The 20,019-nt window shown below is 32.3% G+C and overlaps 1 protein-coding gene across 2 annotated transcripts in view; it reads right to left on the bottom strand.

Moving 5' to 3' along the window:
• LOC106473898 (nuclear pore complex protein Nup153-like) overlaps positions 1-16,397 on the bottom strand; it is a 40,739-nt gene extending 24,342 nt beyond the window's left edge. For both annotated transcript variants that reach the window (XM_013934581.2, XM_022402289.1), the window contains exons 1-3: positions 16,058-16,397; positions 7,713-8,181; positions 2,742-2,957 (exon numbers count right to left, since the gene is read on the bottom strand). In XM_013934581.2, the coding sequence (XP_013790035.1) occupies positions 2,742-2,957; positions 7,713-8,181; positions 16,058-16,192 (820 nt within the window). In that variant the 5' untranslated portion in view covers positions 16,193-16,397. The remainder of the gene's footprint in view (positions 1-2,741; positions 2,958-7,712; positions 8,182-16,057) is intronic.
• Between the last annotated feature and the right edge of the window lie 3,622 nt (positions 16,398-20,019).

Below are 20,019 nucleotides of genomic sequence, written 5' to 3'. Positions count from 1 at the left end.
AGAAACAATGGAACGAGGAGTGGAAGGAGGGGGCCTTGAGACACGAGGGAATGAATATGCAGAAGTACAAGTGGAAGTAGAAGACTGCAAACCTGCTGTATCAACTCTGGCTTCTACAGATTCTGGAATTCCAGCAAATAAATAAAGCCAAAGAAAAGGTGCTTCCCATAAATCTCAAAGGGCAGAAGAAAGTAAGTGAATACCCTCCAAAAATGCATCACGACCTAACAAGTCCCAGAAAAAGACCAACCACAACACAAAGGCAAGAACTTGTCATAATAGTGACCAGTAAATGGCCCAGTTCATTATCAAATTGTTGAGGTGATTGGTGATATGCTTCAGACAAAAGTTGAAGGGAAGAGAAGTATCTTAAAACAGTAGTAAGAGTCAAACGAATCTGTGATAATTGTGCATGTTAAGAGATGTAACAGGTTTGTTCCTGGCACCCCACAGATCCAACCTTTTAATGTCCAAATATATATCATCCTGATGATGATACGCCAGGGCATGTTTTTCAGATAAACGAGGGGGGAAGGCATAGCAACACCCTCACATAATTGTGTTGCAAACCTCCATTCATGCACAGCAATATCAGGAGAAGGAGGAAAACTAAGTAATCCCTTTGAGAACGATCAGACAACAAAGCAGGAGTAGACTCAAAAGCAACTGATTGCATCTCCAAAACTTCACAAACACGTTTAAACAACTACAGAAAAAGGGGCAGAAGGTAGCTGATCAGATCAATCCTCAGGAGAGGAAGCTCTAATGAAAGAGGGGGTAGGAAACAAGGAGTCTAAGTTCTCCCCAGAATATTCCGTTTCAGAATTAAATTCAAATCAGCACCTCCTGGAGAGATACCAAAAATACAAACAAATTGATGAAAAGGGAAGAACATCAATGTCAAATCAATATGCAGCCTCATTTTGTTTTGTGAAATCTATGTCTTTTAGTCTCAAAACTATGGGTTGTGGTCTTTCTTTTATGTATTTCCTCTTGAGCATCTCGTTTCAACGACCAGCAGTAATCAGCCATCAAGCTGATGTTCCACCTTCCCAGATACATCCTCTCCATTTTCCTGATGTCTTGAATGACACCTCTCCTAAATTACCCTTTTATCTTTCTAGAATGACTTCAAATTGTAACATGAAACTACATTCATTTATCTTAAATAGCTCTATGTTCGTAACAGTATACGTTTACTTATAATTAAACTTTAAATTTGTTTTACTGCCCTTTGAACCATGTCTAACTACTATCCTCACCATTATAAGTTGTAAATCACTCGGCAAAATGCAGCTCATGTTATGCTAACGAATCACGTTATCCCATTATAATGGGAATGATCAACTAGTAAAACACCCTTCATATTCCCAAAAATTTATTTCATGACTTTTCACGCAGAGGATTGTGACTTGAACTTCCTTTGGGTGGGTAAATTTGGGTGTTTCCTGTGGAAACTTTGAATTTTTTTCTGTTGATCAAAGTGGTGAACCCACATTTTATCCATGGTTACAAATCTACTGAAACCTGTGGAGCAGGCATTGGCTTTCAACAGCTCAGATTCATTTGTGCTCAGGTGACAACATTTTTGGAACACATCTGGTACTAACCTTACCCATGATCAAATTGTCACTCAAAATTCTTGCTACAGTATTTTTACCAATTCTTACTTCCTCTGTTAACTTCCTAACAGTCTCATTGTTAGAATTGTGTACAATGAAACTGTTTATTGAAAATTGAGTTTTTAACATTGAGCATTTACACAAACACCAACAAATTTTAATAAATTACTTTTTTCCTTTCAAGAATAACTGCATATTACAAGACATTTACAGTTATTTATTCTAAAAGCTTCAGTCCTTTCATAACTACTTTACTTAATTTTATTTCTCATTAAACCATGTATAACCAATCTAATAGCATAAAAAAAGCAATAAATTACCTGGAAAAAGCACAGTGCAAGTTATGTTAAACAAAGCATTGAGTCACATCACACATGAGCAGCTTGCACACATTCCATGCAAAGAATTTTTTTTCATTTAGGTTTTCTTATCTAACCTAATGAGATTCTAATTTTTTAATTTTAGTTACTTTTACAAAAATACACATAAAAACAAGAAATTTAGAATTTACTTGTAGGATCTTGCATTTCATCAGCAGTGTCCTGATGAACCTTATGCCTAGTTTTTGATAGGGATGTCGGTAGTGCAATTTTTGAAAAATTTCAGATAAACAATTTAGAATACAAAATACTGACAAGCACAATAAAATGGAATGTGCTAAAACTCATGTAATTTCAATGACTTTCTAACTAAGGTATAACTGGATTAAAACAAAATTGTTAGCTGGTCAAGCTGAACTTGGACAATGGGAAACAAAAAAACTGATGCCAAATTTGATCTTACTGAGGAAAAGTTTTAACTACGCTATCATACCCTGAAAGTAAAATGACACAGTTCAATAACGCACAATATAACAATCTAATGAAGTGAACGGACCTCAAATGGGTACACTTAATTAGTGGGTTCCAAGAATTGGCACCAGAAGTGGTAAATCAAAACCTATATTACATGTATGAATTTTTTACATGTCAAAACCTGAATTCTTTGTACATAAAAAATAATGTTGAAAATGAGCACCGCTGATTATTAATTATCAAAGTATTTACTTTCATTTAAACTTTCTGTTTTCAATACAATGGTTTATTTTTTATTCCATATATACTCATGTGGTCAACTTACCAACAACAGAATGATTGATATCAGTTTCCACTGCAACATCCTTTCTCTTAGACTGTTCAGTGGAATCACGTTTTCCAGAAAGTTCTTTACGAATTCGTTCCAGAGCAGCCTCACTCAGCTGCAACCCTACCACATGATGACGTTCACCAGATGGCAGTAAAGATGAACAGCCACTAGTTGACCCAGATTCTTCACTGTGGTCAGACTGATCATCACCTAACCAATTCAATATATATAAGGGTGAGTGTGTAGTTTAGCTGTGATGGCTGTTTATGTCTAAGTGCAAAAATAATTTTAGAAACTTTAAAATATGGAAATTTACAATACAATAAAACCAAAACAACCTAATCACTTTTTCACACACAACAATAAAAAACCTGTGTAATCATCAAAGAAAAAATAATACTCATAAGCATGTCTATCAAACCAAAAATTGAAATAAAATATTCAAAATAAGTCTTATTTCATTGTTTATGCAGATCACAAGTTTTATATCATTCCACAACATTTTAATATTATTACACATTTCTTTAGTACCTGCATTAATGATTCCACAACAATACTGTAACCCTATCTCTACGAGTCTTCCTATGATCACGGGTCAAAGGCCATGTCATCACGTTTGTAGACTTGCATTCAAAATTTTATTGAACTACTATTTTATGAATGTATATCAATAAGTTTGGTATTAAATTGTAGTTTATAATTTAAATTTTAGTATGATCCATTAGTAAATTTCTTAATTTAAATGTAAACATTAAAAAAGAAACCCTAATATAACATGGTATGTTGAATTCAGCATTGGTTCATATTAAATGTTTGTGATGTCTAGATACAGCAAAGTTTATAGTTTCTTTCAAATTAGGAACTCACATTATTGATATTGACAAGCTAGAATACCAAATAAGAACCTCCAAAATTTTCTATTGATTGAGATTTCACAACATGTACTGAACAAACACAGTGGCCCTGCCCATCTTTTTCCATTTTTGGAAATGTTTATATACACATACTTCTGTCTGTGATGTGTGTATAACCAATCGAAAGATCAGAATGTCCCCCTAGTGTCTTTCTCAGCATAATGAAAGTATTCAGCACCAAACTCATTCTTTTAAAGCTAGAATTCAAAACGGTAAAGTGAAACTTTAGTGAGATAAAAATTTCATATTTCTTTAGACCAAAATACAGCTTAGTTACCGAGTTTGATAAATTGTAGTGGAATTCTATGGTACTGATATAGCAATTTTTGATTTTTGGTTATTTCAAAATGTATATTTAAAACTTTAAAAAATTTTGTTTCACATCCTCCACATGCAAATTTTCTTAAGGGAAGAAGCAACTGAGTACAAAGGTTGTAACAAGAGATAATGTTTGCTTTACTTCTTCATTGACTCTTTTATGTTTTAAGAAAAATAAGTTTAAGAACTTGTTTGTAAATAGTAATAATCTATATACATATATATTATATAATAATTGAAAAATTAAATAAATATAATTTAACAGTATTAGTGTATCATGAAAGTTAAGCAAAATTGCACAAATCAGCAAAGTTTCACCGTGACATCCAATATTTTCTCCCATTTTATTTGTGCATAGGGATGTGCTAAATAGAACTCAAATCTTTAACAGTTCTGGACTCTTAGAACTCAAACTATTTTTGCATTCTTTGAGTCCTAAATCAAATCTGTGATTTTAATGGCAAATTCAGCACTTCATGTTTTTACAGGAATGAAGTGCTGTGGTTGCATAACACATTACTAATTCCATATCATTTGATTCTTCTTCTTCTTTCTCTCAGTTCAACCAATCGGTGCACGTGTTTAGACTAAGACAGTTTTTCGGCTGGCTCCCATATCGGAAAATATTTGTCGAGGCCTGCCTTAATGTAGTACTGTACAATCAGCTCCCATTGCTGCCAGTGAATAGACTAGCACCAGTCGATGAAGTATATTCTTGAATGCAAGGAAAGAACTACTTTGATCCAAATCCTGTTAAATGGTTGTTGATATCATTTGATTGTTAGCATGCACTTGTTGCTATAAAAGTAAATATATATATATGGCCCCCACTTCCTGTTACAAACAGTATTGATTTTAGCCACACCAAAAGGCCTTTGCTTATTGTTGTACAGTGTTACAGTGATGAGACCTATTCTGAAACAACTTGCTGGACTAATCGATATCACAGTGTTTATTTTTATTTTACTTTCATTCATTGCAAGAATCAACCCAAGTTATAGTTATTTAGCCTACTATTTTAATAATTGAAGTTTAACTTTAATATATGTTATATAATAAAGTAATAATAATAAGCCTTTTGTTTTTAGTGTAAAACTGTAGGTCTTGTACCATAACCACACAACTGACTCAAAATATATTCCATAACATTTCTATATTGGACCTGGCTCCCATATCTGAAAATATTTATCGAGGCCTGCCTTAATGTAGTACTGTACAATCAGCTGTCAGTGAATAGACTAGCACCAGTCGATGAAGTATATTCTGAAATGCAAGGGAAGAACTACTTTGATGCAAATGCTGTTAAATTTTCACAGGATCAGCAAAATTATCCAAATCAGGCCATAACTTATGTGTATTACCTGCTTCCCAAGCAAAATGTCTTTCTGTTTGTGGTTTGACAAGAAAGAGAAACAGTGCAGGATATACCCTTGAAACTATGGTGTGAAACTGAACTACAATGTTATGTCTCTGTAAACTGTTCACTTACAGTATTGTGGCATATCCCACAAATTACATGGAGTAATGTGGTTGCACTATTAAAATTGTAACTTGAACAGTAATAAGTTTTTCGTCTTCTTTTTTTGTTGTTGTAAGCAGGAACTGAATCCTGATCATAAAGATATGACAAATTAATATGCTAAAACTAAAATTCAGTTAACTGAAAGTAAATAACTTAAAATAAAAACTAAATAGAAATAAAATACCATTTGAAACTCAATAAAACAAATTAAAATTAATGCTAGAACTCAAAAAACACATACTACATTAGATAACTACATTCACCATATGTTGCATAAATGAAACTGTCACTGATCCACAACTGAACAATATAAACAATTTTAAGCTGGATTTTTCCAATTTTGTTTATCACATTAAAAACACAAATCAGTTGCAAAGAGGAATTTTAAAACACAAAAGTAAAAATTAATGTTTCACCAGTGTTCAGATGACATTATCTATCCAGACAGTCAGCTGAAAATTGGTTAAGTACTTTTAGAAAAATTATTTAACGGTTTTAACAAATTTTAATCTTTATCCCGTTAACACTTTTATTGTATAACTATCTCATATTTTTTTAATCATGTCAAGCTCTTCCTGTTTCAGTCTGCCACATCTTGACTACAAATTAAACCTAAAGTACAAAACATCCATTCAACTGTAACATCAACAGATGGAATGCAAACATAAATTATAGTAGTAGCAGCTCAAGTGAATTTTTTCTGCCCATCAAAACAGTGGGTTGCTTTCAGCATCCTCTTCAGGAAGACCCTCACAGATGTGCAAGCAGCTTGTAGATAATTTGATGTGTTTAGTTTCCTTACGATATCGGGCAATCAAGCTGATTCTTCTTGTTTCTCAACTCCCTTTCAATCTTTATTCTGTTTAGCAAGATTGTGAGATGAACTTTATTTTTGACTCTTCAGGTCTGTCAGTACTATGAACCATTTTTCATTATGAACATGGTACCCTTGGTTTGTATTCTCAGACAAAAGTATTAGTTTTGGCAGATGTCAGTTGCTTCAGTGTTATTACATTAACACCATAAAAAGAAGTTATTTTAAACCTTAGTTCAATAAATATGGAATAGTTCAGAATAATTAAACTTCTGATTAGAATAAGCTTTGTACTTAAAGCAAAACTAAAAATCAATCTGGTAATCAGTAGAGCTTATTAAATATATTTTTTCTTATATGCATCTGCAAAATTATTCAGTGTGTATACCACTCTGAGAAATGTTTCAAATATAGTGACATCAGTGTCCCTTGTCATAAGATTTAAGTCAACCTGTTTTTTTGCAATGCTATTCTATTACATTAGTTGAATAAGAAGCAGTGATGTTCCTGACCATAAGTGTTAGCTAGTTAGATAGTGAGGAAGTTTTATGCATAGGAATAATGAGTTCATGTTTCAAGAATTCATCACTTCATTCCATAAGATCTAGTTAGACTTCATTAGAAAGTGTGTGTTTAGTTTTGGTTAACTGGTTTAAGAAAACATTGTGTTGTTGAAGGCAGTTTATAGAATAACTACTAAGATGATTACAAGTTTGGATTATTGTATGGAGCTATGTTAAAATTTCTGAATGTTTTCATTGGACAGAATGATTTTGGGACATGATCGAGGTTTCTTAAGATTATAAGAAGCCTTGAATTTATAAAGACACAACATTTTCTTACAACACTGCATAAAATACAAGTTCAAGATACAGAAAACTTACAAATGATTCCACTTATTGCACTGTTACTTTTATAACAATGTGGTAAAAGATGCAATACTTAAAAGAGTTTAAAATGATATTACATGAGTATTTTAGAGATCAGGATTGAGTATAAAAAAATCGGTTTCCATATGTAGATTAGGTTAGTGATAATATGCAATTAGATAACCTAAGCAGGCCAAGTGGTCCCTTGTTATCCCTTTGAAATAAATTTTGTTTTTAGAATGCTCAATTCATTTAAAGAGAATATTTAGTTAATACAACTAGTACTTTAAGACCATTTAACAAACAAAACATTTTCTCCATATCAAATACCATTATTTACTGCATGTTTAGCATCTTTCAAATTCTGCAGGTTGTAGTCACTGTAAATTTCTATCAATGACATATTAAACCTGATTTATTTAAAATAATTTAAGAATGTTACTTCTTTGAAACTCCTAATTTTTTAAATAAAAACTTATTGGTTGTTATATTAAGCCTATAGTAATAATTTAGACGTTAACCATTTACCATTAATTGCAAGATGAGATGACCCATCTTCATGGCCCCTGGTAGGCAATCTTTTAACAGCAAGATTTGAAGCTTCACTCAGTACTTTACAGGGATCATCAACATTGTTTTGAAGAGAAAAGTCTTCAGTCTCATCATAATCTTTTTCATCTTGATTAGTTGAAGTATGTTTGGATAAATTTTGCCACTGGTTTGAAATTAGGTATTTACTTTTCCCAGCTTTCTCTAGAACACTTTTAGATGATTGAGGTGCGAATTCACTTTGTGAAAATGGTTTTTCTTCATTCTCTTCTAACACTAAATTATTCTTATCTCTTGCCTTTCTTTCAAATGTTGATGATTCATGCCAGTTCAATGTTTTTTCCTCAACCCCCAAGTCTTCATCGGCTAAGGAGTTCTGGGTACTTCCCATTAGCCAGGAAGGTACAAATATATCTTTTACTGTTGACGCCATACGCCATAACCAAGACTATTGTGGAAACAAAGATATAATATAGTTAGTACATTTTTGTTAAAAACACACACAAAGACTACAGTGAAGAAAGGAATAAACTGAATGATCATCAACAATTACAGTTCAGTTATTACACTAAGTTACAAATACACAAATATTGTCTTGTGTAAAAAATAATAAACTACATATATATATATATATATATAATCAAAATCACCTTACAGTATTACTAACAAATGTTATTAAATTTACTGTCACAAATTACTAATGTCCACAGGGTTACAGAAGCCAGGGGTTAATATCAATACATGTTAGTCTAACAAGATGCCCATATATAACAAGTCAATCCAGTTACAATAACAATGAATACATCAATCGTAGCAGCATCCCAATATTAATTTACATTACTGACAAATTAAGTGTATATTCACAGTGTTACTCAAACTTTGGTAGATCAGGATATTGAAATTTATTTATGCAAGAATTGAATTTAAGCTTAGTGGTATTGAATTGCAATAATACAATTTTTAAGAGACCTATATGTAGTTCTTGGATTTGCTGATCAATCTGTGCTGATGAGCTTTTGATAAGTGAAAATACAGTCCACGTCAGTGGGTGTGGCAAATCAAAGAATGAATTAGGCTTCTACATCACAGATTATATTTTCAATTTTACCTTTGGTGAAAAGAAAGCTGTAATATAATTATCTATCCAGATATTTCTGAGTGATTCTGTAAAATGCTGTCCTCTTTCACTGATGAACAATTTACCATAAATATTGACAATTCCCTGTCTAGTAGATTTTACACTAAATTAGTTTAACTAAAAATATCTGCTTTAATCTAAATATGAATAAAATGCAAAAATGCATTCTGTCAAACCATGTGTAGTTGCATTTTGAATTATTGCATGTTTTAGTATTAGAGGCAACAGTGAAGTTTCCTTAGTTTTGTGTTTAGTTTTACATTATCTGAAAAATAAAGAACATCAATATTTTAAAGCAAAGTTGTTAGAACTATTTCACTGTATTTTTGTAGCATTAAACAAATTCCATTTTGATTTTGACTTGGAAGGATGAATATTGTAAGGCAGAATGTGACATAGCTAATGCCTGAGGATTAAATTTGAAATATGACTAATTCTATATGAACAAAAATATCTAATCAAAATTATGTAATTTAATTTTTAGCCTTGATCAGGTCATTTGCTTTGTATCCTACTTGTGTATTAAGTGTCATTACTCAGAAACATATCTTCAGTATAGAAAATTATTGCAGTGTTGTCCTGATTAATGCACTTAGGGGAATATTTTTGAGTTGTGAGGCATGAATTTTTCAATAATTAGAATAGGCACTAATTTCAATGGAGTATCCGTCAGGTAGACATTTTGACTAGAAGTCAAAATTCTGAATAAAAGATGTAGATTAGTTATATTTTACACAGCAAACAAAACTTCACTGCCACTGGCAAATGTCAGGCAGCAAATTGCTCAAATAAGGAAGAAATAACATGTTAAACTTGAATGCTTCACGATATGAGGGTTTCTCCATCAGATTTTAGAAGTGGGGTGTAATACTCTTAGGTATCAAATTCTGAGAGTAATAATTTATATCACTTTACATTGGGATGAACTTTAACAGGGTTCTACTGTACCATTCTTAAAATATTGAATATTAAAGAATTTAGAAGACAACGATCTCTAATATTTATGATGGTGCTAAGTTTTTTTGTACTTGTGCTTCATACTTTCTAAGCCTCGTCGAATGTGCTTCATACTTGCTAAGTCTTGTCGAATTTTGCAGGTGGAGGATGTAAGAAGTTTTTTTGTAGGTTTATATATGCTTTTTTGAAATAACAGAACATTATAAATTACTATACTGATACCACAAAATTCCACTATAATTTATCAGGCTTACTAATTAAGCTGTAGTTGGGTCTAAAAAATCTGCTTTCTGATCAGCATATCACCTTGATCATCAATCTTCAAACTCTGCAACAGTGATGACAGCTTTGCCCCACATAAATACTTTAGGAAGACTAACAGAATTACGTAATTTGAAATGAGCACTTTTGGTTATAAATATGTAACTGAGAGAAGTGATAAACAAGTATCTTCAAATGGTGTGCAGAGTCACTGTGATGGATTTTATAAATATGATGATATCTCAGCAAATAGAAAAAAGAGGATGTTCTTATTTTACATTCTAGCTCGCCAATATTGGTAATCTGAATTACTAATTTGTTAAAAACTGTAGACTTTACATTTTATGATCTGACTAAATGCAGAAGATGATGTACCATGACACAATTCATAAATATTTAGCAATTTTAAATAAGAAATTCAATAATCTGTAATTCTAAAATCTGAATTACAAACTACAGTTTGGTCCAAAATTTATGGACATACATTCATAAAATAGTAGTTCAATAAAATCTGGAATGTAAGTTTACAAAACATGCACTCTGACCTAAACCCATATGGAAAGGGTTAGCTCTCTCGCTACAGGCTTGGTTGAATTGACCAAGTTCGTGACCCCAAATTGACTTTTATACTTTCCATACTATAGCTTCTAATATGTTATGTATTTTCATGAAATTTTTCAAGCTTTTAGTAATTAAGTCATTTGTAAACAAAAAATCAGAATGTCTTCATGAATATATGGAGTTAAAGTGTTGACTGCTCCAAGTGCAAAGTGATTTTCATATTAAGATTAAAAATACTTTTCTTCATCTTAAAATCTCAACTTTCATTTGTATAATATCCAAAACCTCCCAAATAAGTTTACAATTTTTTTAACTAAAACTTTATTATATCTGCTATTTTCTCTACCCTAACTCCTTACGAAGTTAGTCATTTTTGACCTACCATGTAACCACCAAAATAAAATTTAAAAAAATCTAAATTACCCTTTTTTTCTAGATTGTGTTTATTTTGCAATATAAAGCTACATTTGTTTATCCAGAATAGCTTTAAACTCATAACAGTATACAACTGTTTATACTTAAATTTTATTGTTTTCTTGCCCTTTGAACTGACTAACTGATATTCCCACCACAAAATTTGTAAATCACTTGGCAAACGTGCAGCTCGCATTATCCTATTGAATTATATAATGTACATAATGTGAGTGTACATAGTGAAAAATGTATTGTATTATTATTATTTTATCTAAGCTAATCTAAAAAGTTCCTAATTTCACATTTTAGTTTAATTTAATAATAATAAATAAAGAATACACATGAAAAACAGGAAGTACTTACCTGGGTCTTTTTTTTGCTGTCAACTACTGGTGACAGTTAACCTTATTTTTTTTTATACTAATGGTACTACTGCAATAGAATACAGAATAATAACATGAAAAAAGCAGACAATCTATATACTACTAAAACTCTGAGATTGTTTGTTTGTGTGTGCACTTGTCTGTAATTAAATTCAGCAAAAACAGCACACAATAGCACCATATTTGTAATTAAATGAGAAAAAAAAAACAGAATAAAGCAAGTTTCGTTAAAATTGGGCCACAGGTTATTGAGTTAGCCCCATTTTTCGGGTCACTTTTCATACATTCCATTATTATTAAACTTCATTTATACAACAATATATGCACAACATAAATTAAATGATGAGATGAAAATGTGTTATAACGGCACGTAGAAAGAACAACAATAAAATGGATCTACAATATTATTGACTATTTGCAAATAGTAACTATGGAGATGAGGTAATAAAATAAAAATCAAGTCGAGAACAACAACAAAATCTTATAAATGAAAACCTCTTGCCGAACATTGGCTATTATATTATTTCCCTGCCAATGTTCCCATCTTCATTAAAAGGCGTAAGATGACAACAATCAAATATCTTTTCATGAATAATGAATAACACAAATGGATTGAAATATTTAATTAAATTATCTCAAAATAAACCTTCATTTCTGTGCAATATTGAAATTGGCTTGAATTCTTCATAACCTCTGAATAGTGGTTGACCAAACAGGTCACGGTGGTCTAGTATCCCATATCTATGACACTTTTGCTGGCATTCTAACTATTCGATAAGAGCCATTAAAAATTAAGCTAAGCTCACTGATGTGTTGTCCATGGGAAAAACATTTTAACTGAAAGTGAAATAGACAATTCTCTGTACAGAAAACAATATAAAACGTCATTTGATACATTAAAACCTTAGCTTTCTATTGGTTATAAAAAATATAGTACTAAACATCAGACAGAACTATTGCCAATTTCGAAAGAGGGGATGTAACAGCCTGATGTGGCAAAAGAGGTGTGATTTTCTAATTAATGGCTACAAAAATTATGCTTTGCCTGAGTGATGACAACATTATAATGAGTAATTTGTATTACACTTTTTTTTTGTAATTCTTGGAGAGGTACTAAATAAATTAGGGAAGAGAGGATGCCTAGAGAGAAAATGTCACAATTCTCATACTAGGGGAAATTCAGAATTTTTAAAATATTGTTATATAAAACATATACTATTAAAATTTGAACAGTCAGTTACAATTTTATGCTAAATTTATTCTTATACCATGATAAATAGGTAGTATAATTAAATTTTGAATGTAAATCAATAAAACCTTGTGACATGCTCAGAAAAAGATGTCCTGAGCAAAAAAATAACTAAACTTATCTTATTTGATGATTATTTTATTTGGACAACATAATTTTTAAAGAAAATCTCATGTTTACAAACACTACTACTCAATAAAACTACAGTAAAAAAACAAAAAAAAAACAATTTTAAACAAAGAACTACACATGAACAAAATATCTTTATTAAGCCTTAAACAATCTCCAGTCACGTGAATTGTTTCATACTAGTGTTTACACACACACACACACGCACATACAGTATGAAACAAGTCACATGACTGGAGATTGCTTAAGGCTTAATAAATAATATATATATATTCCCATGTCTAGGTAAACTTCTTGTACCTAATGATGATGATGTTTCCTTTTTTTACCCATTGAACCTATCTTTAAAGTCTACAAGGTTTTCCTATCTCAAAATATCTGTCTTCCAATTGGAAACATTTCTGAAGCTTTTAAACAGATGTAATTTAACAAAAATGCCATCATATTTTGTGTGGCTCTTAGTGGTTATGATCTAGTGCTCGCTGAAAATGAAAAGATGACCTGAATTACTGAAAGCATAAAACAGTTTGACTCCATTTGTAATAACAAATGGTTTGTTGACACATCCATTATATAGTTTTTGAATAAGAAAGACTTATTTGAGAAAAAAATTACCAAGTCTCCCTTAACGATTTGTTTCCCAGAATATACAGGCAACAACACCTATGAAGAAGCCACTGCATACATGCAGATGAAGTTTGAGAACTTGAACCATAAAAAAGACACCAAGGACATCTACACTCACTATACTTGTGCAACTGACATAAGCAATGCTCAGTTTTTGTTTGATGCTGTTACTGATGTTATAATCAAGAACAACTTGAAAGACTGTAGACTTTTCTGAAACATTTGACTGTGTGACATGTGTGGAAATCACCCTGTTACTGTGTTTACTTTACACACAGATTATTCAAAACAAATACTCAATATTTTCATGGACAAATATTTATTTTATTAAAAATACTTCACTACAAAGATATGATTTTTTGTATGTGAAAGACGTATAATGTTAATAAAAGACTGACATATTTTATGAAGATATACACATATAGTTTTTAAATGATTACAAAGAGGTCACATGGTCGGTCAAATTGACCAAGCCAGTGTGGAGAGAGTTAATGTAATATCTGGCATCTTAACTAATTTACTGGCTGTTCTTTTATCAACCTTATTTATGAAAATGAGAAACAGCAAAGGACCTTGTAGTACAGATGCCTGAGACTGGGGTATGCCACTTGTAAGTTGCAATGTTAATACACTGCAATTTGACATAACATTTAATAGACAACAAGGGGCCTATTGTTCCATCAAGGTTGTCCCATCTACTTAAAAGCAAACTAATCAATCTCTGGCCATTCAAATATTTATTGAGCTTTCCCATAAATTTAATGCATCAACCAATTTAAATGTCTTCCACCCTTTAGAAAAAAACAATTGCATGGGCTGAATATCACTTCTACACTCCCAAAATTTATGTACCACCTTGACCTCCCATTCTGACCATTAAATGACAAAAAAAAAAAAAAAGGATAGTTTTACCAATAACCTTAGACATCTCAATCAGATCTTTTCTAACTCCTCAAGAGAAAACAATTTCACTGCAATATTTTTCCACCATACAACCCAGGAACATGAAGAGTGGAGATTTGTAGGACCCCCCCTAATATCTTAGTCTAACATACTGTATTGGTAAACTACTTGAAAATAATTATTAGTAAATGATTATTGGCTTCAATATTACCAGAAATCCAAAACAGTTTTCATAAGTCAAGACAAACCACATATCTAGTAAGTCATAGAAACTGTTAAAAATAACTTTTATCAGAATGAATGCAATGTCCCCCTGCTTTCTTGATGTGGAGAAAGCATTCAGTGGATGGCACAATGGATTACAATTTCAAATATTCAATATGTACCTGCCATGGGGTACAATTTGATGGTTTTCCAACTTTTTTGACAAAAAAATTTAAGAGTTAATGTGACTGGCACCTTCTCAGAATATTCAACTTCAGAGGCAGGTGTCCCATGAGGAGGAGTAAATTAGCCCTAAAACATTCATCATGTATGCAAGTGAAATGCCCATAATAGCCCAAAATTCCTGTTTCCTCTCCCTGTTCAAAGATGATGTGGCTATATGGAAGAGTTAAAAAACTCCAATTGTAGCAACAACTAACTTAAAAGTAGTTCCAAGAACCACAAACACAACATTCTTACACAATTATGCAAGCATCCCTATCTTGTCCGACAGACTTCTAGGTAGATCAAAACAATATATCAGGAAAATGTTAATTAAAAATGTTTCATCAAGTTCACTAGAAAAACTTTTATCATACATGATGAACACAGACCTAAGTACCTCTCACCATTAAATCTAATTAACTCACTGTATGTATTATGTCCATCTAATACTAAACAAACCAGTATCAATATACGTTTTATTTTAGAAATATTATATGTCAAAATAAGAGTATATGTATACATCTATATAAACTTTAGAACTGCTTATTAAAAAAAAAGCATTTAACTTTTAAGCAAGTAAAGCAATATAGTAAATTGCCAAAAAAAGGAAACTCTGCTTTTCCATTCATGTACATGGCCAGGAAGGGGTCACTCATGTTTATGGAAAATTATACACATTTGTATCGCACATGCAATGGCTGCATGAATCCAAGTTTTAGAATCTAATGCCATAATGGTAATAATGTTCTCAAACATGTTTAACCACACTAAGGAGGAAGGAATAGATCCAGTTAGCACCTGACCCTTCTAAGTTCCAGGTCTTATAACCAAAACCATGACCACAATCATACAAAATCTAACAAGTCTATCTTCTGATTTTTAATAAACACTTGACTTCTATGAAAATCACTTAAAAAAGTTAAATTCTCTATGTAAAATGTTAACTTTGGGGGGGGAACCCCCATACTCAGTAAAACATTCTAATAATAATACAACAAACTTTCACATTAAATTAACCTATCTCCTGCCCCAGTAGAACAAGAAACAATCTTCCTGAAGAACTTTCAACTTAATCTTATTAAAATTACGCGTCACTTTATTATTATTAAAAATTAAACTATTACTATTAAATTTTAAAACTAAAAGCCTTGGAACTGAAACTTCATGGTACACATAAATCAAATAAATTGCATTATCTATGTCCATAATTTAATTTTCTACTTCTAATTCAAATTGCAAGTTCTTTAAGATTTTTATACATATTTAATCTTACCTGAGACCCCCTAGCAGTCACATCACTTGCATGCTTAACGTTAGGCCTCGCACTTGTTTTCTGACGTTCGTAAGGCTTTGAGTTATGAAGCTTGTTTTTTTCCCTTTTCTGTCTTATTGGAAATCCACTTGCCATAATTTAATTAACTTTATGATTATCTAACCTTAATAGACCTATCAATGAGGTAAATTACGAAACCTAAGTATCCACAGCGAATTTATAAATACTATTGGTTCAGAATTTTTACAGTATTAGTTATTACGAATTTTGCTTCACCATGATCACTATACCCATACATGATACAACCTCGAGGAAGTATGGCGGTAACGAGCTTGAACGTGATTGGTTACGAAATACTGGAATTTTTGCCGCCTGTGAAACATAACATTTACTATTTGCAAAATATTGAGTAATTTATTATATATATATAAAAAAATAATCAAATACAGTTACCAATTTTACCTTTCACTGAATTACACTTATTTACAAAGAATTAATTGTTAACATGTACTGATATTATTATAATAAGAAAACGTATGTTTAAAAATTATTTATATAACTTAGTGGTGTGCGCAAAATATAAGTATGGCTCTGTAAATGTCATTACATTATTGTTGGTTACAATAATTTATAATAATTGATAGATTAAATATTTCTAATGAAAGCAATACGTCTGAGCCAAAATTATAGTACATTTTGAAATATAAAAGCCAGTGAACACTTTTAAGCATTTGGGGTAAAGGTGTTTGTTTGTAATTAAGCACAAAGCTACGCAAAGGGGTATCTATGTTGTGCCCACCACTGTGTCGAAACCTGGTTTTTAGCGTTAAAGCCATCAGACCTACCAGTGTTCCATTGAGGTAGGGTAAGGCGAGAATAGTAAAAATACAGCAATTAAGAGATTAGAAACAATGATTTCCCTTCGAATAATTGGGTATAGGATCTACAAAATAATAGAGGACTCGACAGAAACTGCTTGACAGAGTTGAATTGATTTCAATTATCTTGATTTTTCAATGAATTTAAAGTAAATTAAAATACCGAATACAATGTAAAACAGGGTGAAAACAGCCTTTGGGTATATATGTATAAATATATACACAGAAACACAATGCATAACACACATACAAACATGGTTAGTTATGATTGAATCTAGGTTTTTCCCTCATTGTTGGTGGAATCTTGGGTGAATCCTCCAACAAGATATAACTTTTTATAAAATAATATAGGATTTCAAGCAACAAATTGAGTATCAGAACCCAGGTTTTAGCATTATAAATCTTCAGGCGTACCGCTGAGCTACTGGGAACAAACATGCGTTGTATAGCTTACAAGTTTCATGTGAATATTTTTTATTATTGAATATGTACTGCCTAACGCTCATGTGTTTCTTGTGCTTTTATATATATATAAACCTTTCAGTATCCTTGATTATAAAATTCCTTCCTAAAAACACGATGGTATTGGTCACTTCTCCACAATAAGCAGCAGCCAAAGGTACAAATAGATTTACCTGCACATGTCTTGAACCTACTTTCTTAGTCTTAGACCTTATATTACGCACATTAGTAAACCCAAGATTTTTTTCATTTATTTCCTCATGAGACTAACTTTGATTATAATATGTGCTACTTATTTTCTTTCTTATGCAACTTTAGATTCTGTAATAGCATCCAACGCATATTCCAATGTTTCTAATAATAAGCAATCTCTACAAATGATTTCCAATGAATCATTCTGACTCTCTTGAAAACTAGTTTAACCTACTACTTTAAAAATGTGTTAAATCTCCCAAACAGAACATCCTTCACTCCAACAGTATCCCAAATTCCAAGGTTCAGACAAGTTATATAAGGCATAATAACTGAAGGCTCGAGAGGAGTTCCCAAGTAAATAATCTAATCCGACTACAAAGAAGAGACACAATTTAGAGTGGGATATTTTACTTTACTTAGACTTTGAATCAAGTCTAATATAAATAAGACAATTCCTTAGTAAAAAATATTTTTATACAAGTGTGGTGAATGAAAAAAATCTGGTAATCAAACTTTAAGAAATGGAAAAATATTTATTCTTTAGTATTCCAAAACTCTTGATTAATAGGTAAGTTGATTAAGATTTTGAATTTTTTTATAAAATGTCAATAGGTCAAATTCGACTAAAAGAAACAGACTTGACACAATTATTTCATTTGGAAACAAAAGAAACATTTTATTTCACGTAAAATAAAAATGTTGAAATGTGAAATATCTAGTCCTATTCTGCTTCTTGTGACTTCTTTGGATACGTTTGTTTGTTTGTTATGAATTTTGAGCAAAGCTACAAGAGGGCTATCTGCGCTAGCCGTCCCTAATTTAGCAGTGTAAGACCAGAGGGAAGGCAACTAGTCATCACCACCCACCACCATTAACCTTTACTGAGATCGATATTTGAAAAGAACCTGGCCCCATCTAGTTTTATCATGATGACCTCTTGGTTGCCCATAGTTTCAGAGACGAACTTTGTCTCGAGGTTCAGCTTCCGTAAGTGTATGCAGAAATGGGTTGATCTGTCCCTCTTTTCCACGAGTACAACTGGTGAACGGTAGGCTGAATTTGAAGGATTGATGACTCCAGCTTATAACATTGCCTCAACTTCTTGCTTTATAAGGTCTCTCATTGCATAAGACATCTGATAGAGCTTCGCTTTGACTGGATCCCTGGTTTTGGTCTCGATCTTATGTTGCACAAGGTCTGTCTTTCCTGGTTTATCTGTGAAGATATATGCATACTGGCACAGTAGGTCTTGTAACGCTTGTTGACATCTTTGTGTGTCTCATCTCCACCTAGTAGTCTTAAGTTTAATAGGTTCTCTTCTTCTGAGACAAAGTCACTGTCTTCTAGTTCTGCATCTATGATGGCCACATCTGCAACATCCATCTCTGTTTCAATAGCTGCACCCATCAGGTCTTCTTCTCTCCCAAAATACTTCTTCAACAGATTGGCATGGTAGATCTTGGTCTTTCCGTTCACGTTCACCTTGCAGTACATTCTGTTGAGTACTTCATGTACTTCAAAAGGTCCTTTCCATTGCAGGGTGAGTTTGTTGTGGTCTGTGGGCAGCAGAACTAAGACCTTTTGCCCAATCTTAAAATGTCAATCCTTGGCCTTCTTGTCATAAAAATGCTTCTGACTACGTTGAGCTGCCTCTTGTCATAAAAATGCTTCTGACTACGTTGAGCTGCATACAAACTCTGTCGAGCAAGTTGACAGGTTTCCTCCAGTCGGTTTCTGAAGTCTAACACATACTGGTATGTGTTCCTTACTTCTGACTCTTCTCTCCCGTCCATAGCTCTTTCAATATTTGCATCGGACCTCGTACTGTTCTTCCATACAGTAACTCGAAGGGTGAAAATTCTGTACTTGCTTGTGGGACTTCTTGATAAGCGAATAATACTGTCTGCAAGTACCTGGCTCAGTCACATGGTCTCTCTTGACACATCTTCTTTAGTATGCTCTTTAAAACTCCATTGACTCTCTCACAAAGTCCATTACATTTAGGATTGTACGTGGTGATAAAGAGTTTCCGAGTGCTGATGAGTCTGCACACTTCCTGCATCAGTTCTGAAGTAAACTGGGTTCCTCTATCCCTCAGGATTTCTCTCGGAAAGCATACTCTGCAAAATATCTCCAGGATGGCTTCTAAACCAAAACAGAAAATAATATATTATTCAAATAATCAAGCCCAGTGGACATGAATAATGTTACGACAGCGGAAGTCGTGTGACGCTGGGAGCATGCGCGCTGGAGTTTCTCGAAGGATCATGAATTATCAAGTAACCCCGCGAATGTCCGAGTGTTTGCTAGACGCCCTCTTTTTTAGAATATAAGCCTGGCGAGAAAAAAAAGCGGTATCGGAGATATAGATAATTGAGTCAAGCGAACAGTAGCCACCGTAAATAAAGTGTGTGAATCGCTGTGAAT

The sequence above is a fragment of the Limulus polyphemus genome, unplaced genomic scaffold (genome assembly GCF_000517525.1).
Source record: "Limulus polyphemus unplaced genomic scaffold, Limulus_polyphemus-2.1.2 Scaffold6600, whole genome shotgun sequence".
NCBI lineage: Eukaryota > Metazoa > Arthropoda > Merostomata > Xiphosura > Limulidae > Limulus > Limulus polyphemus.
This window is presented reverse-complemented; position numbering and strand designations above follow the sequence as displayed.